Here is a 26541-nt window from a genome sequence, read left to right as displayed (position 1 = left end):
TAAAGCAGTACATGAGTCTTCAAAGCAAAGAAGCCTCCAGTGGGCCGATCCTGCTTCTCTTTGAGGAGGTGGGAAAGGGAGTCGGCACCTGATGGGCATCGTGGCCAAGGAGCGTACTTGCAGGACAACCGCTGTGCACCGGGGTGGCTGGCTTCGAGGTTAGACCCACTATTGCAAGCTCTATGTGATGAAGGGCTGGCTAATTGTTTTGGACTCCCTACCCCACCGCAGGTAAGTATGATGAAATAAGAATATGCACACCTGGTCTCCTCCACACGGTCACACTATTACCAAGTACTCATTTTTTGCACTTATCTCAGGGCAGACGAAATAGCCATTTTTAAATGGACAACTGGCCTGTGGATGGTATTCTCACCAGCATTATTCTAGCTACATAAACAATTCCACAGATGTACTGCTTTGCCGTGTGGTGTGCAGGGGAATGTGTGTGTGGGGGGGAGAATGGATGTCTTATTTATCCCTCAAAGGCAAGACTCTCAGAGCCAAGCATGGTGGCAAACACCTGTAATTCCAGCACTCAGGAGGTTGAGATCTAGAAGACTGTGAAGTAGAGGCTACCTGGAACTACGTCCCCTCAGAAGAAGGACACACGCTAGCTATTTTCTCTGGGGACTGCTTGGGCCACCCTCCGCATCCCCAGCTTCAAGCTGGATCACTGTCAGAAAGTTCGTGACGCAAAAGGTTCTAGATCTCAGAGATCCAGGCTGTAGAACAGTGGATCTGACACAATACATAAGAAGTGCAACGGGAGTTCTTACTATCTTGAAAATATGTTATCTTCTCACATTGTAATAAAAAAAAATCCTGAATTATATAATTCAGAAATAAGGTCAAACAAACAAACCAACAAACAAACAAGAAAACCAACACATGGTCAATAAACAGAGCCTTTCTTGCCTCTGCCTCTCTCTGTGCAAGTAGTGGGTTTGAACTCATGGCCTCAGGCTCTGACTTAAGCTTTTTCCACTCAAGGATGGCTCTCTACCACTTGAGCCACACCTCCACTTCCAGCTTTTTGCTAGTTAATTGGAGATAAGAGTCTTTTTAGATTTGTCTGGCCAAACTGGCTTTAAACTAAGAGCCTCAGATCTCAGTCTCAGGAGTAAGCTAGAACATAGGTGTGAGCCACCAGTACCCAGAGTAGAAAACTATTTCTAGAAAAGAGGCTCATTCAGAGTTTCCAGAGGCATGAAAACAGTTATAAAACAGGCTTCCGTCATGCAGTTAATCCAAGAGTGGTAAGAGAGCGAAAGACAAGGAGGAAGCCCACGCATCCTGGGCAGAAGGAACAAGGACTCCATGTCAAGGCAGGTGGCAGAGCGAGAGGACATCCAGTCCTTGTTCTGTCTTAAGGTAAGAATGAAAACAGGATGGCGTATGAGAGTTCAGAGGTCACTCGTCAGGGAGGTGACGGAGGAAGTCTAATAAGGGACGAAAGGGAAGATCTCTGGGAACAAACACCATGTGGTCCCCAGAGGGTAGGACCCAGGAGGCGCTCCCCAGCTCCCAGAGCAGCTATCAAAGCACAGAAACAGGTCTCCACTTTCTCTTGTCTATAGGGTTCACGTCCACCGCTGCCTGAACTCGGCACAGGCTGGACCTCCACCAGGTCTGCCATGTCTGTGACAAAATCCAGAACACGAAGGGAAAGGCCACAGGCTCCTAATTCAGTGCAGTTTCAAATTCAGTGAGAAGAATAAGGATCTATGTACAGGCGTTTTACAAACAGCCTTGCAGAAAAAAAAATATTTTTTAGTCTAACTACTTAGGAGATAATTACTCCAAATTTGCATTGAGGGGAAAAAGGATAAGAGGGTCTTTCCAGGATTTTAGTCTTTTCAAAGATGCTGAAATAAGCAATTATATATCCAGTATCACTCCTGCAATTTCATCAAATTTCCCAGGACCCAAAGACTATAAAATAAGACCAGTGATTCATCACTCTTGTTTGTGTCAATGGTGATTACATTCAGGGCATCCCCTGTGCTGTAGTGAGGTTATCAGCCTCAAAAAACCACCATGGTCCTCTTTTCCAGAATTTCATTGGAGAACAGAGTTAGATATTGCCTAAAAGAAAACCTATCAGTAATCAGAATACAGCACTGCACCTAAGAGTATTTGTTGTGGCAGCAATAACCACTATGCTAATATTACTCTAAATCAAGAAAGAAGTCATTAACTCCCAGCTTTTATTTGCTTGTACCTTATCTTGAGTTGACAGCTGGTTTGGTGGAAGAAACACTAGTACCAGCATGTTGGAAAAGGTTGCATTTTCCCAGGGTAGAAACCTAAATATCTGAATTGAGTTTATTAGCTAAATATATGGGGCAAGTAAAAAACAAACAGCATATAGCATATGCTTCATGACTCTTTAGAAAATAAGTATTAAAATATATAAAATGAATTGTTGGTTCAATATTAATAGTCTGAAATACTCTAAAAATAAATATCTAGACAATAACAGGCATTACCTCATGTGAACCAACTTTAGAACCCCAGGATATTAATGTACTTTAAAATATCTCCCACAGTCTAATAACTCTATTAGCTTTAAGGTATCATCAAAGACCTTATTTAGAAACAAAGAAAATAAGTGAACAAACTTACAATGATGGGAATTTTCTCTTTGGGTTTTGCTAGTTGCTTGGCCAACAAATATTGTTCCATTCCAGGTTTTGCAAATCCAGGAAACCTAGTCATGAAGACAAGTGCTCATAAGTCTTGTGTTTTTTCTCCTAAGAATTCTGCAGTTCTCACCCAGGTTACCCTAACACTCTGGTTTTAAACTTGCTCCTTCCGATGAAGCAGAACTGGAAACTGTGGTAACTGAAACCAACGTAATCAGATTGATCAGTGGCCAGGTGGTCACTTTGAAGCTCCACCGAGGGAAGCAAGCAGCACGATTCCAGCCAGGGTGGTGCTTTATCTGCTCCCCTAGGTCTTACAAAGTCTCCCACCCTACCCACCCTCTCCCCTCGCCCCCAGGGTTATCCATGGATTGGCTACATGGGCATCAGCCACTCGAGGGCATGTCTATGTCTTCACTACAATTGCCCTTGAACATGCTCACGCCAGGAGGCTAGTCACGCCTACATGGCTGCTATTGTTCACCGAGTCGGTGCCATTATCTTCTGGACTTGCCCTAAGAGCCAGTTTATAAGGCAAGGCATTTAGAAATCTCCCTAGGGAATCAATCCAAGTACAGTAAATTTGGCTACTTCCAGGAAAACAACAAACTCTACATCCAAATGGTATTCTTCAAATTGGGGAATTAATGCATAGTAGCCATTTCTCAAAAAGAAAGCATTCATTTGGGGTTTTAGATTTTCTTTTGTAAAAAACAACAAAACTCAACAAGGGGCTGGGATTGCAGCTTAGCGGTGGAGTGCTTGCCTAGCATGCACGAAGCTCTGGGTTCGGTTCCTCAGCACCACATACACAGAAAAGGCTAGAAGTGGCGCTGTGGCTCACGTGGTAGAGTGCTAGCCTTGAGCAAAAAGAAGCCAGCGACAGTGCTTGGGCCCTGAGTCGAAGCCCAGGACTGGCAAAAACAAAACAAAACAACAGCAAAACCCAGCAAAATACTTAAAACTGGAGGGGCTGGGGATATAGCCTAGTGGCAAGAGTGCCTGCCTCGGATACACGAGGCCCTAGGTTCGATTCCCCAGCACCACATATACAGAAAACGGCCAGAAGCGGCGCTGTGGCTCAAGTGGCAGAGTGCTAGCCTTGAGCAAAAAGAAGCCAGGGACAGTGCTCAGGCCCTGAGTCCAAGGCCCAGGACTGGCAAAAAAAAAAAAAAAAAATACTTAAAACTGGAAAAGAACTCTTATTTTTTACAGTCCCAGGTGCATGACTTAGAATTCATTCAGATACCAAGCCAAAGGCCAATGTGACATGTCCTTTCTTCATTCTCTGCTAGCTTCCCTGCAGCTTCCTCACCCACCCACCCAGTGTAACACAGCACCTACAGGAGACCACAAAGGGGGCTGGCGGGGCAAAGCTCCAGCACATTGGTAGCTCTAGGAGCCTCAGCCCTCCTCCCTCCTCGCCATGTGAAGAATGGACCAAGCGCCTCTGGGCCAAGGCGACGGAAGCCTGATGTAAAGAGCCTAGTGCTGTACGTTCTCAGCGAGTTAAATCACTGAGAGTTGTGTCATCATCTCCTTGCAAGTTATTCCCTACAGTCTCAGCAGGGCTTTCTCCCGGCTGCCTCACGATGTATCATACTTCATTGCTGCGGCTCATTCCAGCAGGCTGGCGGTGCCTTAGAGGACAGACCACCTATGCAGGACTTAGGAGGGGTTCTGAGAACATGCTAACTACTTCATGAATGAATAGGCCCCCCTGGAGGCCCTCCACCAAAGAACCTGTGCTTTTGTGGGAGTCACCCACAGCAACTCCTGGGCCAGCCAATCTGTGCATGGGCAAAGTCCACTGTACACCTGTTGGTATCCTAAGGGCCATTGAAAAACGCGTGCTGACTGTGGGCGCCTAGTTAATACTCTCTGAGCAGCAACATTCTTTAGTGGCTACTGAAGCAATCCAAGATGGAGTCTTACAATGTTCAAGCATATCTAGTTTCCAATCTCCCTTTCTGATAGAAGGTTTATGCTCTATAACTACAATGCTGCTGTCATACAAAATGAGTAGTTGAAAGCTGTTAGTACTTAAATAGTTTTAAAATGTGTTGCAAGTTTAACTGACTTATTTATATATGCATTAGTCAAATACGAACACGTAGGTTTTTTTTTAACCCCGTGTGTGCTGCGCACGTGCGCACATGGGTGCCTTTTCTTTTTTGGTACTAAGGATCAAGGCCGGGATGTTGTACTTGCTAGGCGAGTCTTTGCCACTGAGCTACATCCCAGCCCAACAAGATTTGTAGCTGCTCCTCGCACCAGAAAGAAGCCTCAGATACACAGAAGACAAAAGAAGACAGCTTGGATGACATTTTAAGACAGAACAAATCCCTAAAGCTAACTGCTAAGGAAAATTAAGTTCAAATGGGTCAGCACACTCACTGAGCAAGTCTTGGGGGACAATACCTAGAGGAACGAGAGCTGGAGTCTCTGCTTTTCCAAACAGGGCCAAGAGGCAAATTACATTTAAATGGGGTTGTAATCATTCTTTTTAGGCTTAAAGAACAACTGAGATGTAATGCACATCAACACTACTGGCCAAAATGATCATTTCAAATTTGAATTTAAGAAATAATATATGGGGGCTGGGAATATGGCCTAGTGGCAAGAGTGCTTGCCTCGTATACATGAGGCCCTGGGTTCGATTCCTCGGCTCCACATATACAGAAAACGGCCAGAAGTGGTGCTGTGGCTCAAGTGGCAGAGTGCTAGCCTTGAGCAAAAAAGAAGTCAGGGACAGTGCTCAGGCCCTGAGTTCACGGCCTAGGACTGGCCAAAAAAAAAAAAGAAATAATATATGGTCAAGAATCAAGAACTAATTTTATTCTGCATGCAACGGACCAGGAAAATGCATTTTGCACTCAGATCCCGGCTACCCCTCCTGCCATTTGGACTGACTTGTTAAGTGGCAGCTTCATGGATGAGGAGCCCGGCCGCGCGCTTCCTCGCTGGGCCCCGCCGGCATCAGCTGCTTCTGAATCCTTGAAGTAAGAGGACTTGGGCTCGTCCCAGTCTTCGTCCCAGTCATCGTCATCGCCAGTGGCTACAAGTGGGAGAAGACCATCCGTGCAGAACATGAGATAAACAAAGAAAAAGAAATCACCTAACTTTCTGGTAACAACTGACTGATGGAGTTGATGTTTTAGCAAGATGGAACAAAGGACACCGTGCAGAAGTACAACGCGGAAGTCAGGGGTTCAGGGTTGAATGATCTCTGCCTTGTCGTGGAAAAGACAAATCAGAAATACGCTAAACGTGAGTGTTAATTCCATTAATTGTGTGTGTGTGCCTGTCCTGGGGCTTGTCCTTGAGCTTTTGTGCTCCAGGCTAGCGCTCTACCAACCTGAGCTCTACTTTTTGGTGGTTCACTGGTGATATGTCTTATAGATTCTGCTGCCTAGGCTGGCTTAGAATCATGAGCCTCAGATCCCGGTGTCTTGAGTAGCTGGGTCCACAGGTGCCCACTCCTGTGGCCACCTCACATTCCTTATGTAAAATAGTATAGTATTTGCTTAGCACCTACTTGCACCTTGCTGCAGGAACTAGATTACTCATCACTCTGAGTACAATGAGAACAAACGCTGTGTAAACAGTTGTTAAACTCTGTGGTTCAGATAAAAATGACAGGAGAAAATAAGCCCTGTTCCCCGTAAGTCAGTGTTTTCTTGGTCATGGAAGGGCTAGGTGGCCAGGGGAAGGGAGACAATCTGAATGAAGCAAGGCTGCTGACCCGAGTCTCAGCACCTTTGTGGCAGGACCTAGGGTTGCACAAGGGCAGGCTGTACATCAGCTCTGACTCTACTTCCTCACATGGTCCTAGTCCCTTGGAACTCGCTGGGGGAGAGAAACATCTTCCTTTCTAATGAGGCAACTTAGGGCAAGCTTCTCAACAGGACTGGCCCCTCTATCATAACCAAGGCATGATAGAGGCTTCACAGAGGTGTGGTGAGGTGCCAGAGGTGGGGTGCCGGAGGGGGCATGGCTACCCCACCCCTCCCCCAGGCCTGGCCCTCTGCATGGCCTCACCTGCTTGCTGTTCGGCTGGACCCTGGCATACCCTCTGCAATCCACTCGCTTACTACTGTGGGTCGGGTGTTTCCCTGAGCTCTGGGACCTGCGCTAGCAGATCAGTGGAATTGAGGCAGGGACTGAGGGAAGGCGGCCGTGCCAGGAGGGCTGTGTGGAATCGCACAATGCCCAGGCAGTGTCTTCTGGAGTGTCACCTGGGAAGTGTCTGGGGCCTGGTCACGGTTGTGCTGGTGGAAATGGCAAGACCAGCTGCTTTTCCTGTCTTTCCTCACCTGGTCCCTGGTAGGCCTGAGGGTGGCCGAAGGCGGCGTCCCAGTTGTTGGAAGTGTTTCTCTGAGCACCCGTCGCCTCTGGCTTGGCCCCCCAGCCATCTGAGCTGTCCCAGTTCCCAGATTTAGGGGTGCTCCAGGCTGACCAGGGGTCATTACCACTACCAACCTGTGGAGGCAAAGGGCAGAAGGAACACAGTGACATCTAGGAACTGACTCCATTCAGCAACAGACTGTAAATGTAGAACAGGCGGGCTGAAAAGCCAACAGAATTCTACTTAAAGTAATTTTAAATCTCAACCCTTCCCCTCCCAGAACATCACTGCTGCTGTATTTGCTTAGGAACTCTGAGTTTGAAAAACAGAAACAAAGGAAGCATCAGACTCGGCTACAGCACTTCCTTTTTCCTTCCAGGCAGAACTATTTCCCTCAGCCGCGTCTTCATTGCCAACATCTCCACACCACCCCATTGTGTACACACAGCCACAGGTAGCTGCTTCATGGTTTTTTAACTCACCTACAGAACGTTATACATGTACGTCTTTCCCAGTTGGGTTTATTTTTTTAAACTAACACGTTTTAAGAATAGACCTATTGATAATGAGGAACTGTTTTATTCTTCTTATATGCTTTATAGCTATCCATTATATTTTTTAGTTAAGTGATTTTTATCTGAAAAACTCCATACATGTACAGTGAAAATATTTAAATGGAATGAAAGGATATACAATTGAGCACCATGTCCACACCTTAGGATACCAAGCATTCTTTCTCAGACAACTGTTACTGTCAAAAGACATCAAGTTTAGTCCTAAATCTGCTTGGCTTTGATTCCTGATTCAGAAAGAGAGCAGTCTCCAACCTGTAGAAGAGAGCGCACGCCCCGGCAGGGCAACTGTAACCACGGTGTTCATGGACCTTGTTCTCAGCATCCCAATGGGATTCTGAAACAATAGCGTGCTGTGCTTCATCTAGAAGAGGTGATTTCCAACAAGCAAGCACGGGAAAAGCGGTATTTAGAACATGCCATCACCCAACTGCTAAAATTACACCTGTGTGAGGAAACGCATCTCAGCTGCTGTAGAAAAGTTGGAAGAGGGCTGGGGATATGGCCTAGTGGCAAGAGTGCTTGCCTTGTATACATGAGGCCCTGGGTTCAATTCCCCAGCACCCCATATACAGAAAATGGCCAGAAGGGGCGCTGTGGCTCAAGTGGCAGAGTGCTAGCCTTGAGCACAAAGAAGCCAGGGACGGTGCTTGGGCCCTGAGTCCAAGCCCCAGGACTGGCCATAAAAAAAAAAAAAAAAGAAAAGTTGGAAGACAGGGGCAGGCAGAGATGGACAGACAGGTGACAAACCAGGAACAGTAGCATCTAGAAGGCGGAGAGGAAACTCACTCAAATTTTCTGTCCTCAAAATTTTAACAAACTGCGCCACGAGGAGCGCAAGTGGCGGGGCAGGAAGGTGTAGGGTAGCCCCAGGAAAGCGGCACACACCACAGTCCCGTCACTCCGTAACGGATACTGCGTCAGGCAACTGTGCTGCCGGGTGCATCGCAGGCTGCAGGGCAGAGTCTCGCAAGTCTAGGTGGCATCAACTACGACACCCTGAGCAGCAGAATTCCATGTGTGCTGTCACTCCGTCTCCCAGGCCTCGATGAACAGAGCAGCACAAGGGTAAACCAAAGACAAGAGAAAATGTCCACTCCCCAGTGACAGCGTCACGGCAGGGTGCCACAGTAGAGCTGCTCCTAACAAGCTGAAGGAAGGCATTCCAAAGTAATGGAACAAAAAGTACAGTACAGTAAGTAAGCCAACTAATACCGCTGTTTACTATCATCACTGAATGGTATACACCGGAGTATTAGTGCCACACCTTCCTCTCTCTCTGGTACAATGATTTGAACTCAGGGCCTCATGCTTGGCTGGTAGGTAGGTGCTATGGACCACTTGAGCCACACGCCTCTTTTTTTTTTCTTCTTTACTTCTTGTTTTGATAGGGCTTGTGCCTTTGGCCCAGGGCTGGTTTTGGACTTACATACTTCCACACTGCCTCCTGAGTAGCTGAGATTACATGAGTGCCCCACTAAGCCCAACCTGTGACAGACTTTTAGATGGCGGGCAGCACAATGAATCCCTATGAACACTTGAGTGGTCACTGTGCTGTGAGGCTATGACAACATTACTGATGACGAGTTCGCAGCTCGATTGTAATCTGACAGGGCCACTGTTATTCATGTGCACTCCATCATCACCCAAGGCACTGTTGAGCAGTATGCGACTATATTACAATGTAAAGGGGCTAGGAGAACTGACCCATCAGGAGGATTCTAAGTCCTTCCATAACCTCTGGAATCTGACTCAAGTAAACTTCACACGGGCACAGGGATTAAGGATTTAGGCTCTAAAGTCAATCTGGGTGCAAGTCCTTGCTCTACCACTCACAAGCTGCACATACAGCTTCCATACTTTTAAAGTGGGTGTATCTTCCTACTAGGGGTTTTATTAAGTGATACACACACACACACACACACACACACACACACATACATATATATACTATATAGTATAAAACATATAACACAGTACATGCATTCATTTAGTAAATTATCTTAATAGATATGGGGCTCATCTAAAATATAAAGAAAATAAGCCAGGTACAGTGGTACATGCCCACAATCACAGTAGTCAGGAAGATGACAAGTTTGAGGATACTATGGGCTATGAAGTAAGACCTTGTCTTAAAATATGAAACAAAATAAAAAATGTAAAAATCAAATATAAAGAAAAGACTGAAACCAGTATTTTTTTTTTTTTTAGCAAATTTCCCATTTGACTACTACACCTGTTAGTGTGTGCCACAAATGGAAAGGCCAAACAGTTTTAGTGAAAATGGTTCAGCACTAAGTCATAGGACCCCTCGGCCGCTAACTTCATGGCTGTCAGTCTCAATGACCCCTTTCCTTTGTCTGTCAACTGTGGCTCTGTTCACATCACAGTCCTCTCTGTCTGTGGCTACTATTTCAACTTGGAAGTTTCTTCTCCAGTCTTTTCTTGCACCTTTCCCTCCCTGGTCATTTCTAACAAGCATCATTTTCAGTCTCTTCTTCTCTGCCCCTTCCTGATAGCAGGCGCTGTCACCCACAGAACTTTACCTGTTCACGAGAGCTCACTGCCGGGGCAAATGCCCAGTGAAAGCCACACATTTAAGCCTCTGGGGCCTCATCCTTCCTCAGATGCTGAAGAAAAGGCGTCCTTAAGGTAGTCTACCTGAAACCATTTCCTCACTTGGGAAGAAATGGTTGCTTTTAAGGGTCATTGAGCGATTATTTCCTCTTATGTTTAAGTAAGAAATTTACCTTATTTACAGAAGAAGGAGAAGGAGAAGAAGAAGAAGGTGGTGACTGGCTGAGACTTTCAACACAACCAATCTGAGCCAAAATATCCACCTTAAAATAAAAAAGGTGCCCAGTGAATGAGTGAAGACACGTTTTAGTAAACACTGCAAATTTATGGCAGAGCTAAATTCACTAGAAAATTCTGCATGCCACTCACTTACAAACATTACATGCAAAAAGCCCCCCAACTGTCATGGATTGGCGTGCAGCCAAGGGTTAGCATCAGTGCATTGTATCTCCCAAAGCCTGCTGTGCGTGCTACAAGGCACCATCACTAGCTAGGCACTAGAGGCTCACACCTGTGATCCTAGCTGCTCAAGAGAATCACAGTTCAGAGCCAGTCTAGGCAAGAAAATCTGCAAGACTATTATCTTTAATTAACCACCAAAAAGCCAGACGTAGAGCTATGTGTCAAGTAGCAGAGTGCCAGCCTTGAATGAGAAAGCAAAGGGGATGAGCCCAAGCCCTGAGTTCAAACCCAATGCCAGCACAAATGCAAACAAGATAGTATCACTGAAGCAGGCAAAGCAATTACAGGCTAGCACCAAAAGAATGGAACAAATGCAATCCACAGAAAAAGATATAGCCAAGATTTTGAACCTTTTGATTTCAAGGGCACTAAACCTGAGAGAGTCTAGCCAATATGAACAGCCCTGCCACCCAAGTGAGCACAGCTGTGCCCAGACCACACAACAGCGCAGCCAATCAGCGAGCTCTGAGATGACACGAGACAGCTTCTGGTGAGATGCGGTCATTGTCTTGCCCCCATGAGGCCAATCAACAAAATTGTCGAGAGGACAACTGTCATGGGCCCAATTTCCAGGTCTCCTATCCTAGCCCCCCAGCTTCCCAGGAGGGAAGTCAGTAGTATGACAATTTACCACGTTGTATTCTTGTGAAGTGGTGGTATTTTTTTCATTTTACAGATGCAAATGAAAGCGAAATTGGAAATCAATTAATATACAGACGACAATCAAGATGGAGTAACAGACCCAGTTTATATTCCCACTTGAAATTACAAGTATAATAAAATACATTAACTTGGGGGGGGTACTCCGATTTGAACATAAGGCCTTGTATTTGCAGGTGGGCGTGCTACACTCAGGCTGTGCCTCCTGGCCTGTTATTTGCTAGCTCATTTTAAGATACAGTCTTGGTTCCTGCCCAGATGTGAGCCAGCAATGCCTCTTTGAGGCTTCCAATCTTTGCTCGAGATCACAGGTGTGTGTGCTCAGCTTGACTCATGGAGATGGAATCTTGTGGACTTTTCTGCAGGATGTGGCCTAGAACTGAGAGCCTCCCACTCTCAGCCTTCCACATACACTGGGATGACAGGTACAGGCCACTACACCCAGCTACGGGTTGAGAAGGGAGTCTCAGGATCTTTTTTTCCCTGGGCTGGCTATAAACCACGATCCTCCTAATTTCAGCCTGTCAAGTAGCTAGGATTACAGGCACAGGCCACAAGAGCTCAGCTTATATGAAACTTTTTCAGTGAAAGACAGTGAGCTGGCATGAGAAAGAGAGCCAGAGAGAGTGAGAGCAAGCGGGAGGGAGAGAAATACGTATCAAGAATTACAGAGGGTATTCAGGTCTGATCCTGACACCTGATCACCCTCCCACGAGGAAACTGCACAATGTCAGAGTCACATGGGAAAACTAAGTTCCTACATGACTGTTCCCATCGGTCAGAAAAGAAAACCTTGCCGTGTATAGTAGATGGGGTTCAATATAAATGAAGCCTTTGCTTCAGTATTGCCTCAAAGTAACTTAAGTGTACCCCAAAATAAGGCTCAAAAGCATAATGGGAACACAATAACATCCAGTGTAGAGCAAGGTAAAATCCCGATGTCTGGCATCCAATACAAAATGGAATGGAAAAAAAAGCAGGAAATGGACCAATTGCCAAGGGCAATTCAGTCAGTTGAAGCAGACCCAGAGAACAAAATCAGAAATATTTAAGAGTAAGAAAACTTTTGAAAATCAACGTGGCAAAAACAAAACAAAACAGCTTTAATGGACTGTACGAGGTGACAACTTTAATCACAAAGAAAATAGTCTAGAAAGTTGAAATACATTAAATCAATGCAAATCCATGCATCCATAATACTACAGAAGACAGTAAAACTCATCAGTCACTATTTAAAACAGTTATAAGACAACTTACTTTTTTCAAACTAGTAATTATCCTGAATTCTCATAGAAACTGGCACTCAAGATAGCTAACTAGCTCCATCTGATAAAAATTGTTACTCTACAGAAGAAAGCAGCACAGCACATATAAAGCATCCTATACTCCGGCGAGGTCTAGCAACTACTGATAAGCCATTAGGTAGAGGGATGGTGATGCTGAACTCCTGTCAATTAAGATTGCTTTCTGAACTGGGCAGCCATATGCAGAAAACTCAAAGTAGACCCAAGCCTATCACCATGCACCAAGATCAACTCAAAATGGATCAAGGACCTCAATATCAGACCTGAATCCTTGAAACTACTGAAGGACAGAGTAGGAAAGACGCTAGAACCTATAGGCACAGGAAGGAACTTCCTGAATAGAGTCCCAGGGGCACAACAAATAGGGGAAAGACTCGACAAATGGGACTACTACAAATTAAAAAGTTTCTGCACAGCTAAGGACATAGCCACCAAAATAGAAAGACAGCCAACGATATGGGAAAGGATATTTACCAGCACAGCAACAGACAAAGGCCTGATATCTGTCATTTACAGAGAACTCAAAAAACTAAGCCCCTCCAAGCCCAATAAACCTATTAGGAAATGGGCAAAAGAGCTAAAGAGAGACTTTACAAGATATAAAAATGGCAAAGAAACACATGAGGAAATGCTCAACATCCCTGCTAGTAAAGGAAATGCAAATAAAAACAACCCTGAGATACCACCTCACCCCAGTTAGAATGGCCTATACTCTGAACTCAGGAAACAACAAATGCTGGAGGGGCTGTAGGGAAAGAGGAAGCCTTCTCCATTGTTGGTGGGAGTGCAAATTAGTACAACCACTTTGGAGAACAGTATGGAGGTTTCTCAAAAAGCTCAATATAGACCTACCCTATGACCCAGCCATACCACTCCTAGGCATCTATCCTAAACAGCAAAACCTAAGATATCAAAAAGACATTTGTACTTCCATGTTTATCGCAGCACAATTCACAATAGCCAAAATATGGAAACAACCCAGATGCCCCTCCACAGACGAATGGATCCAAAAAATATGGTACTTATACACAATGGAATACTATATAGCGATTAGGAATGGTGAAATATTGTTATTCGCAGGGAAATGGTCAGAACTCGAACAAATAATGTTGAGTGAGACAAGCCTAGAACACAGAAAACAAAGGGGCATGATCTCCCTGATATATGACTGTTAACAAAGGGAGACGGAGAGACAGTAGAGACCAAGTCTGTGAATACTATATATGTTCTTGATACATTGTATATTGTATATATGTCTACCTAACCTAGAGAAGGGATAGAAAAACAGGACGTAAGATATCACAAGAAATGTACACACTGCCCTACTATGTAACTGTACCCTTTTTGCACAACACCTTGTAAAAAAATTTGTGTTCAATTAATAAAAAAAAAAATTGCTAAGCAGGCAAAAAAAAAAAAAAAGATTGCTTTCTGGTCAGAAGGTGAATACAAGTTAGCGGGGCAGGGGCTGTTCTGGTCAGTGGACTGAACAAATCTCCTTGTCTTGTGATGAGATGAAACACGAAACATACAGCACCACGCACCCCAAATGTCCAATTAAGCCTTTAAGCTCCATGGGCAACTTGTAGGAGATGTAGAGGATAAAGGAACAATCAGTATCACAGGAAAATCACCAGAAGATTGGAATTCTAAAGGACGACTGGCTAAGTCAGGGTTTTCAAGTTTTTCTAAAATGTATGGACTGCGCATGGAAAACAAAACTTAAAAGGACAGCCCTGGATGTAAGTAGGGCTTGGTTCCAGCATGGACACGGGTCATAAACAAGCTGTCAAGGGCATTCTGAGTCCAGAGGAGGAAATTAACATTGATAAGCATGATAGGTGAGAGAGAAATTTGCTGGAAAGGTATTATGAAATTTAAATAATCTTACAAATAACGCATATCCTTCGTCATGATGTTACTTATATGTATAAAACCTATTTGTGCTTGTGTGTTTATTATTTTCTCTTGCATACAAGAGCATACATAGACAGCTGTGATGGTGGGAATGTAATCCTTTAATCAGTAATTGCTGACTACAAAATGGCAAGTTCTGGTTTTATAGTATGTGCCATTTTGCTGTCAATTGTTTGCTTCCTGCATGTCATCCTTGGAAACCTGAGCCAGACAGAAGCAAATTCCTACATCTGACAACAAAACTGCCGCACAATCAGGCCATGGCTCTCTGAATAAGACCTGACTCACTTCTCTGATATCTCCTTAAGTAGGTAAGCCACGGTCTAAGTGAGCAACTATTGCTGCACAACACAGGAATAACTCTAGGGAAAGACAGAGAAGATGGGCAGTGACTGCTATTGCTTTTGTGGAGTCTGCCTGTACTCATCTCAGAAGGTAGGCTCAGCCTGAGAATGAGCAATTTTATTACTATTGTTTTCTGTGTGTTTTTAAAAAAATCAAACTAGCAATGAGGTGCACAAAGGAAACGGGAAAACCGAAAAGATACCCAGGAGTGGTGCCTAGCACCCGAGACCCACTCCTTCCTTCCAGAAGACACTGGAGGTCAGTACAGACAATATAGACCACAGCTTGGTAAGCCCATCTAACCAAAAGGCATGACATATACCTTTCATGATTAGGATCTTCCGGAGCGGCGCAGAGTGCACTCAAGGGTCCACCTTTCTGACCACATGTGAAATTCCCGTACTTTCTGTTCATCTTGCTGTCATTTGGCCATTCCTGCCATGACCTATCAAACAGCTGCACACTAACACTTAGTTTCCTGCTCAGGAGGAAGCAAAGGGGAACTTGGGAACTTGGTAACCAGGAGCCCCCACAGCGAGACCTTCCTGTGGGCTTGCGGGGAAGATAAACAGAAAGCCACCACCGGCTGTTCACAAGACACGGAGGCTGTCCCAAAAGGTTAGGGATTGTCTTTCCTCTTCTTTTGCAGCTCATTCATACGACTAAGAAAATGAGTCTTTGTCAGAAATTTCTCAGTCGTTCAACATTTAATATCAGGTGCCAACTGTGTTAGAAAGTGAAGACAGGAAGTAAATAACACATGATTCGTACACTCAGACGATTGTGGTCAGAATTAAGAAATGGAGATTTAACTCTTTTCCTCCAAAGAGCCTAAACTAGGCTATACAATCCTCTTAGGTAAAACAACCACATCAGCTCAAAACACAGATCTTAAATTTCACCTATTTTGTTTACAGAGCTTTTTGCTCAAGTGACTTTAGAAAATCACTGATGAAAATATAAACTTGTATATTTTCTCCAAAATAACAGATTATAAGAATACACTAGACTCACCTAAAGATAGTTCAGCAATATGAACTACAGATTACCAAAAAGAAAGCAAGTTTTTGGTAATTAACTATACTTAACAAATCCTTTGTTAACTCATTTAGAACTATAGATGACAGTTTCTTTCTAAATAAAAAGAATTGTTGGGCTGGGAAGGTGGCTTAGCAGTAGAGTACATACCTAGTATGTATGAAGCCCTTGGTTTGATTCTTCAGCACCACACAAACAGAAAAAGCCAGAAGTGGCGCTGTGGCTCAAGTGGTAGAGTGCTAGCCTTGAGCAAAAAGAAGCCAGAGACAGTGCTCAGGCCCTGAGTCCAAGCCCCAGGACTGGCAAAAATAAAAAATAAAAATAATTATTTAAAGAAATATTGGATTAAATTAATGGCTAATATTTACACTCACACAGAGCACATACTCAGCCCCAAGTTTAAAACCAGGGAACTTGGGCTGGGGATATAGCCTAGTGGCAAGAGTGCCTGCCTCGGATACACGAGGCCCTAGGTTTGATTCCCCAGCACCACACATACAGAAAACGGCCAGAAGTGGCGCTGTGGTTCAAGTGGCAGAGTGCTAGCCTTGAGCAAAAAGAAGCCAGGGACAGTGCTCAGGCCCTGAGTCCAAGGCCCAGGACTGGCCAAAAAAAAAACAAAAAAAACCAGGGAACTTTATGTACAGACCAGGGTGACACTACTACCAGTAAGAGGCAACTTGCTCCCAGACCAACCCTCGGCTACTATCCACAGACACTGCCGCGTGAAACAGTGCTGACTGGATCTTAAATCACAGGAGTTTTAAGGTTCAAAAAATAACAAAAACCCTTTGTTTTGTTTACCATTACACAAAAATGAACAAGCAACAACACAAACTACTCCCCACACAGACTTCATTAGAGTTTCGGAAGGCTCCCTAGATGACTTGTCTTTTTCCTTTCTTTACACTACGGGGATTGAATTCGGAGCCTTGAACGTGGCAGGCCAGCACTCTGCCAGGTGAGCCAGAACCCACAGTCCTCTTGCTTCATTTTTTTCAGATACGGTTTTGTATTAATTTTGCTGGCGCAGCTTTGGATCACAGTCCCTGCCTCTGAAGCAGCCACCTCTAGCGGTGGCTCTAAAGCTACCGTACCTGACTGTCCTCATCCAGCTACACCAAAGCTCTGATGGGAGGGAGACACAGTGTGCATTTTGTTCATTTCTTCTAGTTCCTTCAATACAGTTCCTACATGCAGTGTGTGGACCTGTGTATGTGTTTAAACACAAGAAACCTAGCAGTGTGCTCCACAGCACCCAGACCCGCACTACATCACTCCCTGACATCTTGCTTCCTGTGGATAGAAACAAAGCGTCGGCAAGCTTGTCCCAAATTTGTGTTCTCATGAACCCAGAACCACTTGATTAGAGAGGCTGCATATTGTAGATACAAATAGACAGCATTCACACAGCCGGCCCCAGAGCTTCACCCGTGTCTCCTTTGCCAGCATGGTATCAGAACACCTATTCCGCCACCTCTTTCTTCCCATCAGGTACAGGAAAACACTTATTTTCTGCTAGTCTGAAGGAGCAAGAACCAAATGAGCATTTCCCCAAACTTACTATTGCCTATACTTGCTTGCCAATGAACAATCTCTTTATATCCATTGCTCATTTTTTTTTCTCCTGAGCAGTTTATCTTTATTTCTTAGAGACTTACAAGAGTTATTTGTGTATGAATTAGCTCACATCTGTAAGATGTCAGAAGTACTTTCTAGCTTCATATTATTCTTTTTGACTTCCTATCTAGTCAGAAGTACTTTCTAGCTTCATATTATTCTTTTTGACTTCCTATCTACTCAATAGGCACAGAGTAGGAGAATATAGTTTAAAATTAGCCTGGGAAAAAAGTAAAGACCCCCCCCTCCCCATCTTGACAAGTCAGGAGGGGCAGCTGTTTTCTCAGCTACTGGGAGGGGGGTTATGTAAGAGGTCAGCAGTCCAGGCTGACCCTAGGTAAACACAGGAGATCTTACCTGATAAATAACCAAAGGAAAAAGGGCCGGGGCATGACTCAAGTGGCAAAAGTTCAAAACCTAAGTTCAAAACCCAAGTAACACACACACACACGTACACACACATGCATGCATTCACACACACACACATTATAATTTCTCCAAGTGCTTAAAAATAAACATTACAATTTTCACAATAAAACTTGCAATCCAGTCATTCTTAATAAGCATTCAGAAATAATGGAACTGTTCAAATTCAACTAAACTGGCCAAATTTTAATTAAAACCAATGGCAGCTGCACTTTTTCTCAAATTGCTCCACTGATCTACGTTTTCTAGAAACAACATGGTGTCAGTGTAAGTTCTAAGTGTGACTATCACCTGCATTATCCCGTCAGTAGCTCTCACAATGGGAGCCACAATGGGAGCGCTGCTGTCCTGATCCGGCCCATGCTTCCATGCTGACCATGGGCCTCTTGTCTTTTCCCATGCCCTCATTTCAGAGACTATCTTCCACTTCTGGGGTCTGTATTCCCATCACAACTGACTCTCAGGAACTCGTAACACATTGTCTCTTGGCATACAATTAGTTTTGAAAACAGTCTTTAGCAGGCTTAAGAGGTGAGAGATTTGTTAATACCAAACAGAAGTGCCACACAACAATCTTTAAAGCTTTGATTATGCTTTCAGGGAGAGCGAGAGCAGCCATCATCTAAGCCCCCACAGACACCTCGGCCCTCAGGCAGACATACCTGGTTAGCATTGCTGGCTGCAGATGAGCTGGCTTGTGCTGCTGTACTCGCGGAGAGGGAATCAAGAAAGGCTTGGTCAGCCACAGAATTCCCACACGAAAACTGGTCTTTTCCATCACTGGGTAAAATCTAAATATTGGAAAGAACCAGAATTAGTTTTACAAATTAGGACTGTTTCAGAATGAGAGACTCTGGGGCTATGTAAGGAGGATCATCTATTATGGAAAAGGGTTTACATTCTTGAAGGTCTGTCACCTGTTATGGAAAAGGGGTTTTACACTCTTGAATGCTATACATTTTCCTCTAAGTACTGCCTTGGCAGCATTCAGCAAATTTAGTATGTTGTATTTTTATTTTAATTTAGTTTAAATTGTTTTAAGACCTCTCGAGATTTCATTGACATGTGTGATTTGGAAGCATGTTACTTAATTTCCAAGTATTTTAGAATTTTCCAGTTATCTTTCTATTAGGGATTTTGAGTTTCATTCCATTGCATTTTGGGGTCAACCTGATTTCTCTTCTGCTCCACTACTACTACTTCTTCTTCTTTTCTCTCTCTAAGTCTATATTTAAATTTTTTAATTTTTTTTTTTTTTTTGGCCAGTCCTGGGCCTTGGACTCAGGGCCTGAGCACTGTCCCTGGCTTCTTCCCGCTCAAGGCTAGCACTCTGCCACTTGAGCCACAGCGCCGCTTCTGGCCATTTTCTGTATATGTGGTGCTGGGGAATCGAACCTAGGGCCTCGTGTATCCGAGGTAGGCACTCTTGCCACTAGGCTATATCCCCAGCCCCAAATTTTTTAATTTTTAAAAATTTACACAATTTTGGCCAGGTGCTGGTGGCTCATACCTGATCCTATTTTTACTCAGGAGGCTGAGATCTAAGTGTCATGGTTCAAAACCAGCCTATGCAGACAAACCCAAGAGACTCACACTTCCAGTTAACCACAAAAAGGCTGGAAAATAAGCTGTGATTCAACTGGTGGAGCGCTAGCCTTGAACACAAAAGCTCAAGGATAGTGCCCTGGCCCCGAGTTCAAGCCCCAGGACCATCACACGCACACACATGCAGTATATAATACTTCCAAGAAGAGCGTGTACCCTACTTTCTTGGATGCTCTGGCACCCATCACATTAGACAGCTGATGGCATATTGTTCACTTCATCTGTGTTCTTACTGATTTTTCTACCTGCTGGATCTGTCCATTTCTGAGGGCGGGTGGGGGGGGTTAGTCTTAAAAGACAAGCAAATCTCAGAATGTCTGAAATAACAATTCCCAAGCAGAATTTTTTAAAAAAGAAAATTAATACCAATTAACAAATGTTAACTTAAATCCTCAGACTTTTTCTCAATCTTGTCCATTTTAGGATTCTAGATGCTCAATGAATCAATTTTCAGCAGGCTGTGAAGCTCAGACCTGAGGGCTGAGCTCCAACGCCTATGCGCCATCTGCAAACATGTGCACGCTCACACTTTGCTAAGGAAAATCTACAGATTCTCCAGAGGTTTGAGTGTCTGAGCCTCACTATCAAGAATAACAGAAATTCAGTCTCGCCCTTCAGCCTCATTTTGCAGACAGATCCAGAAACATCTACTGGAAGTGGCCAAATAAAGTGCCTCAAATGTCAAACGATTTCCAGTTGATTCACAGGTGTACCTGGCAACTTTGGCTTCTTTCTGTCATCCAAGATTCAGATGTACTTACCAAGTTCCTCGCACTGGTTTTGGGGGATCAAAAGGCAACCAGCAGGGGGTGCTGGTCAGCTGACTGAAAAGGTTTTGCTGCCGAGTGGTGTGTTCAGGCAGGGACACTCCTACAGGACACTATGATGTTATCCTTGGCACTTACTTACTATGCAGGATTCATGCCAGGCCATCTTCTCAGAGGCCCGTGCAACATACCTTTCTGTCCACAGAAATAGGAAGGGAACTGAAGGAATAGCCTTTTAGAAAAATCTATTTATTTATTTATTTGGCCAGTCCTGGGGCTTGGACTCAGGGCCTGAGCACCGTCCCTGGCTTCTTTTTGCTCAAGGCTAGCACTCTGCCACTTGAGCCACAGCGCCACTTCTGGCCGTTTTCTGTATATGTGGTTGGTGCTAGGCAATTGAACCCAGGGCCTCATGTATACAAGAAAGCACTCTTGCCACTAGGCCATATCCCCAGCCCAGGAAAATCTATTTAAACGTTGTGAATTAATTCTATATCAAACAAGAGATGTGAGCAGCAGCTATTATATAGCATCAACTAAGGAAAATTGTCACTTTTGTTTAGAAAAATTAAGTTTCTATCTTTGGCAGGAACTTTTTCCAAACATCTGTCATCACTCCGTAGAGCTTGGGTCTATAGATAAGACCTTTCTTTAGTTCCATTTCAGTGTATTTCCCACATCTTATTAGCACCTGGAAAAATGGAAATTTTATTTTTTTTTAAGTTGCTTCCTCGCTGTCCAAAGATCAATGACAGTGAGTCCTTACTTCCACATAGTCTGTGGGAACAAGTCCTTGTTCTCCTTTGCTGTTTCTTCCTTCCAGCCATCCTCCACCAATATCCTAAGTTACCAAGAAAAAGAGAAAGAAGTTACGGTTAGAAGTTCTTGCAGAAAATTTTCTTTGGGAACTGTTATAAACTCATTCATAAATTGTTAATATAAATTGTTACACTACAAAGTACTTAACATTAAGAATTTTATTACTACAAAGCTAATACTGTGAAAAATTTTAAATTCTCAAGACTTTTCTACTCCAGAAAACAATGTAATCTAAAGCCAAGACAAAGTGAACCTCCCCAATAAGTGACTGAATACAGAGACACGGTCTTTCACTAGACTGCCATGCACACGTGACTCCTTTCTATCGACTGGTCTTTGGTGGGTAGATGGCCAAAGTGGTCTGCCACTCTGCTGAGCAGAGGAACTTATAGCCCACCTGACTCTGTACTGCCTGCCTTGATCTTCCTGACCTATAGGATAAGGTGGAGACCGTCCAGGGGTGTTCGGAGGCTGGCTTGAAGGGGTCTATGCCGATCGCTCACCTTTTGAGAGCCCCATGACACTAGGTGACTTAACTTGAGTTGCCGACATGAGTTTCCCTGCCTTTGGGCGGCAGGGAGCCCATTGGGATGCCAGCCAGGACGGGTAGCTGCTGACACCAGCACAACCCATCAGAGCTGTCCAGCTGATTCACAGACTAGTAGCATATGGGTATTGGCTGAAACCACTATGTTTTGTTGCTGTTTTTGTTTTCCAGTGCTGTAGATCAGACATGCTAGGCAAGTACTGTACAAATGGGCTACAACTTCCACCCAAAACCACCAGGCTCTTCTGGGCATAGAATAGTATCGGACTAAATAATAAGACTAAATTCTACATTGAGATTTCTATTTTTCAATTTATTATCTTAGCAGAGTCCCATTTCTCTGTGAAAAGAGTAAAGGGTTTATTAGATTTGTAAATAATGCTATAATTGGTTAATAAGTCTATGACTCTAGATAACTACATTTGCCTTCCTTGATTGCAACACAAAATTACATATATTTATGGTGCACCAGGTGATATTTTAATAATGTCCAAATCAGGGTACGCAGGCTTATATCCTCAAGCATTTATTCCTTTTTTTGTGATGAAGACATTCACAATCTTTCCTTTTGCTTTTTTGGAACAAACAGTATATTAGCTAACCATATTATTATAAGAAATCACAACTTCTGTCACTTTTTTTTTACTACGACAGCACCTGGAAAGATGTATTATTGCCTGAGAAAACAAACATTCCTCTAAACATTCAGGCAGACAGTTGTAAGGCCTTGAGTTCAAAACTCAGTACTGCCAAAAAAGAAAAGAAATTAAAACATTTTATTTTATGAAAGGAAACATGCACATTTCCAAGAGAAAGAACCTGGGGTAACAAATGAGAAAGGACAGAAATATTCCAGCTACGTGAGCAGATACACACATGTGAGGATGAGTGTATATACATATATTCAAATGTAGTCCTGTATTGAATTCAGCAATGGTAACTCCACCGGGAGCTGAGCTAATCCAGTCTTAGTATACACTGTCTTTTGGTAATCTAATTTAAGGATAAGGCTTAGATCTAAGAGAGCAACGGGGGAGCTGAGCATTTCGGTGGACTCGGCGCTGTCTCTATGCACTCTAGAGACAGTGCTAGGAGGAAGCCCGGTGTGCCAGGCTCGGAACCACCAGAGCGCCCCAACCGCTACACACAAGACGGAGGATAAACTCAGCCGTACGTTCAGCTGTCTAAGCTTTAGAGGCCTGAACTTTTCTGTTTGTGTAACAGCTTCTCACTGCACCATCAGTACTTCATAAACAACAGGCTGAAAAAAAAAGTGTGGGTTGAATGACCAACTTATCAAAACCTCAGATCTTACAAATGAGCCCACAAGAGGCAGCCGTTCGCGGCCAGTTCTCTTACCGGGTTCGTAATGGTGATGATCTCTCCTTCACTAACTGTCAGTTCATTATTTCCAGGTTCGGCAGAAAAATCATACATAACCCGAGCCTGTTGCGGTGAAGGAAAAGAGAGCGTTACAAATGAAAGCCAATTGTAAAAACCCAGACAACCTGTACCGCTGGCTTAGTAAGCAAGCGCATGGCCGCAGTGGACCAGGAAGGAAGGAAGGAAGGCACATTACCAAAGGAGGCACCTGCTGGCCAGAGGCCCAGCACCCCTCTGGCGACAGCCCCCAACCCAGTCTTGAAGCACAGACAGTTTCTGGGATCTGTCCACGCTACATCTATGAAAGGAATGCCACATGCATCCCTTTCATGGACCAAAGAACCAAAAACCACCATGCCCTTCCTTTCAGGAGTATGGAACCAAGTGCAGGGGCTGCTCATTCTGGAAACGCTCACTGTGATGCAGGGACTGAGGAGGTAAACGACAGACACACCTGTCGAATCTGCTTATCTTCAGAAGAAGCTCCTTCTATTAAACCCTCACCATGCAGAAATGGATACTCCCTTAGACACTGCCCGGAAAACGTGTGTCGCTTTTCTTTTTAATAGTGCTGGGGATCGGACCTAACTAAGGCCTTGCGCATACTAGACAAGCAGTCTGCTGAGCGACATTCCCAGCCCAAGAGCTTTACAATTTATAATGAATACATTTTTCTAATACACTTCAGTATCAAAAGTAAGCAGCTTTCATAGATTACCTCCGTAATCCATCCTGTTGCTTGCATAGGCAGCATAGGGTTTGTCTAAAAGGCAAATTCAAGTGTACCTCCAGGACTAGGTAGGCAGGACACAGAACTGCACTCATTCTTCAAATCTTTATTCAACGCCTAGCGCACGGCAGCAGCTTGCCAGGCCCTGCTGCCCACCACTGCCATGCCTCCTGTTTGTGTAATTGCGCCTGAAATTATTCAAACGGGGATAGATGATTCATAATCTTCAATGAAAGATTAAGGTGGGAATCCACACTGACTTGAAATATACAAAAGATGATAAATGGGCTGATAAGTATGTGATAAAGCAGGTATTGTATAAGGTAATCAAATGTAGATGGTGAATTTACTGAGTTCAATGGAAAAGCATTGCTACTTTCTACATCTGACATTTTTACTAGTAAAACGTTGGAAAGAATTAAATGGCAGTGGAGTCTGCCAGTCAGAAATGGAAAATGGCGCCAGCTCTGTGCCTGGGGAGGAAGAAGGGCTGGAGAACAGAGGCCGGCAAGCAAACCCTGCCAGCCCTGCGTGGCCCGACGCAGGACAAAGGACAAAGGAATCACGTGGAGGGCTTTTTCTCACACAGCTGCAGATAGAGTTCTGCCTGTCATGTTGTGGGATATTTTTTAAAAACATGTCACATCAACCTCAGTCTTCGTGCAACAGGGCAGCTCAGAGATAAATGCTTGGGGTGCCCCAGGAAGGAAGTGAGCTTCCCCTGGAGAGGAGCCCAGTGTGCTAACGGAGCCAAGCGCCAGGCTGGCAAGAGAAACCTGCTGTTCTACCGTTCCTTAAGAATCCTGGGGAAGTGTTTTAAACCCCTCTCAATCCAATCAGTCCTCAAATACAGAACTTCTTTTTTTTTTTTTTTTATTTTTGCCAGTCGTGGGCCTTGGACTCAGGGCCTGAGCACTGTCCCTGGCTTCTTCCCGCTCAAGGCTAGCACTCTGCCACTTGAGCCACAGCGCCGCTTCTGGCCGTTTTCTGTATATGTGGTGCTGGGGAATCGAACCTAGGGCCTCGTGTATCCGAGGCAGGCACTCTTGCCACTAGGCTATATCCCCAGCCCCAAATACAGAACTTCTAAACCTCCTGTGTACTAAACTTGTCATCTGGTCAAATGGAATATGACACAAGTCAGAAAAAACAAAGGGACAGTCACTTAGACGTTTGTGAGCATTTACTCACTGCTGTGGTTCCTGTGCCTTCCACCATTCCCCAACGCAGCACTGCTAAGAGGTAGGGAGGAAGTGCGCCCCATGGGAGGTGTTTAGTGCAGGAGGGCCGAGCCTCCCTCAGGACCACACTACCATCTAAGGGGCTTGTGGGAAGGCTAACAATCCATATGAAAGGCTACACAAGACCATACTCCTCCAGCTCCCACGCTGTGCTCATAAACACGCGACCTGTAATGCTGTACACTTTTACAACAGGCAAAATACGTAAGTCAAAGCTGGCAAAGTTTAACATTGTTCCTCCTTTCGGGTGAGAGATTTGAAGGTATCCTTTTAGATATATGCATCTGCCATATTTGTCCTCTCTCTCACACTCTCTCTCTCTCTCTCACACACACACACACTCAAAAACAGAGAGAACTGGCTAGAACCACAGCACACAGCCTTCTACATTTCATTTTCAGCTGACTCTTTGTGCTCTCCTATCAGCACACTGACCTTTGTTAATCACAGTGAGAAGGTTACTAATCCACTTTCAACCTCTAGGGCAAAGCACAGAGACATTCACTGTGGCCAAGGAACTCGCCCCTCACCTCTGGCCTCAAACTGAAATAGTTGTATTGTTTTGTTTTAACTGTAAGGCTGCACAGAAAAGATGAAAGGCAGGTAGTGCCCAAATGTCCAACTCCAGAGAGTGGAGAGGAGCTTCCCCGGTGGGAGGCCCCACCCACACTGCCTGCAGGACCCACGGCCCGTGCCCAGCAGAGGGAGAGAGGCCATTTTCAGCATGCTAGCCATTAGGGGCTGGCCTTGCAGCCAGGCACCAGGGTTCAGATCCCCAGGACACCATTTCGCCAGCCTTAAGAACTGTCCCAATTCTTTACCCCCTCAAATTCCTCAAGAATGAGATAAGGGTGACAGCATGTGCCTCGCATTGTGACAGGACTGGAAGTGAAGTAATAAAAACAAACCGCAGAATGGTGGCTGGCAGAGCAGCAGGAACTGCTAGGTATCACGACCTTTGAGTCTTTAAACATTACATACACACTCTGCATGTACTAAAATGGTGGCCCAGATCTAACTACGTCCTTGTCGCAGCCAGGGGTACTGGTGTTTCTGGAATCTGCTTCTTAGACCCACACTCCAAGCTGTCTCAGTCATGGTGTGGCAGGAGATAGAGCGGCATTGGTGATCTGGAGGGCAAAGCCGAAAAAAGTCTGCCAGACTCCATCTCTAATTCACCATGAAAATTATGGACTGGAGGTGTGTGTGGTTCAAGTGGTAGAGCACCAGCCAGGAGCAAACCAACTGAGCAAGAGAGGAAAGCAGTGAGTTCAAGCCCCAGTACCAACACACACTCACAAAAAGAACAAAACATAATGAGTGCAGTTGTAAAACGCAACCAGTGATATACAGCACCACTGGACACACGGAGAGACAATTAGACATGCCACAAGAAATGGCATCCAACCGCTGGAAGCCACAGCACCAGGAACCACTAGCAGGAAAGAGGGAAGAGCCTTAGCAGCTGCGAGACAGTAACCTACTGTTCATGTCCACCACGCTGGAGTCCCAGGAGGGGAGTGAAGACGGAA

The 26541-nt window shown here is 44.6% G+C and overlaps 1 protein-coding gene across 1 annotated transcript in view; it reads right to left on the bottom strand.

Moving 5' to 3' along the window:
- The window catches only part of Snx9 (sorting nexin 9), a 55238-nt gene that overhangs the window by 15771 nt on the left and 12926 nt on the right, over positions 1-26541 (bottom strand). Inside the window, exons 2-7 of the mRNA XM_048354372.1 lie at positions 23015-23101; positions 21056-21130; positions 18580-18708; positions 6965-7130; positions 5562-5706; positions 2629-2713 (exon numbers count right to left, since the gene is read on the bottom strand). Of these exons, the coding sequence (XP_048210329.1) occupies positions 2629-2713; positions 5562-5706; positions 6965-7130; positions 18580-18708; positions 21056-21130; positions 23015-23101 (687 nt within the window). The remainder of the gene's footprint in view (positions 1-2628; positions 2714-5561; positions 5707-6964; positions 7131-18579; positions 18709-21055; positions 21131-23014; positions 23102-26541) is intronic.

Source organism: Perognathus longimembris, chromosome 9, assembly GCF_023159225.1.
Source record: "Perognathus longimembris pacificus isolate PPM17 chromosome 9, ASM2315922v1, whole genome shotgun sequence".
Classification (NCBI taxonomy): Eukaryota; Metazoa; Chordata; class Mammalia; order Rodentia; family Heteromyidae; genus Perognathus; species Perognathus longimembris.
The sequence above is the reverse complement of the archived record's forward strand: the minus strand, read 5'-3'. Positions and strand labels throughout refer to the sequence as shown.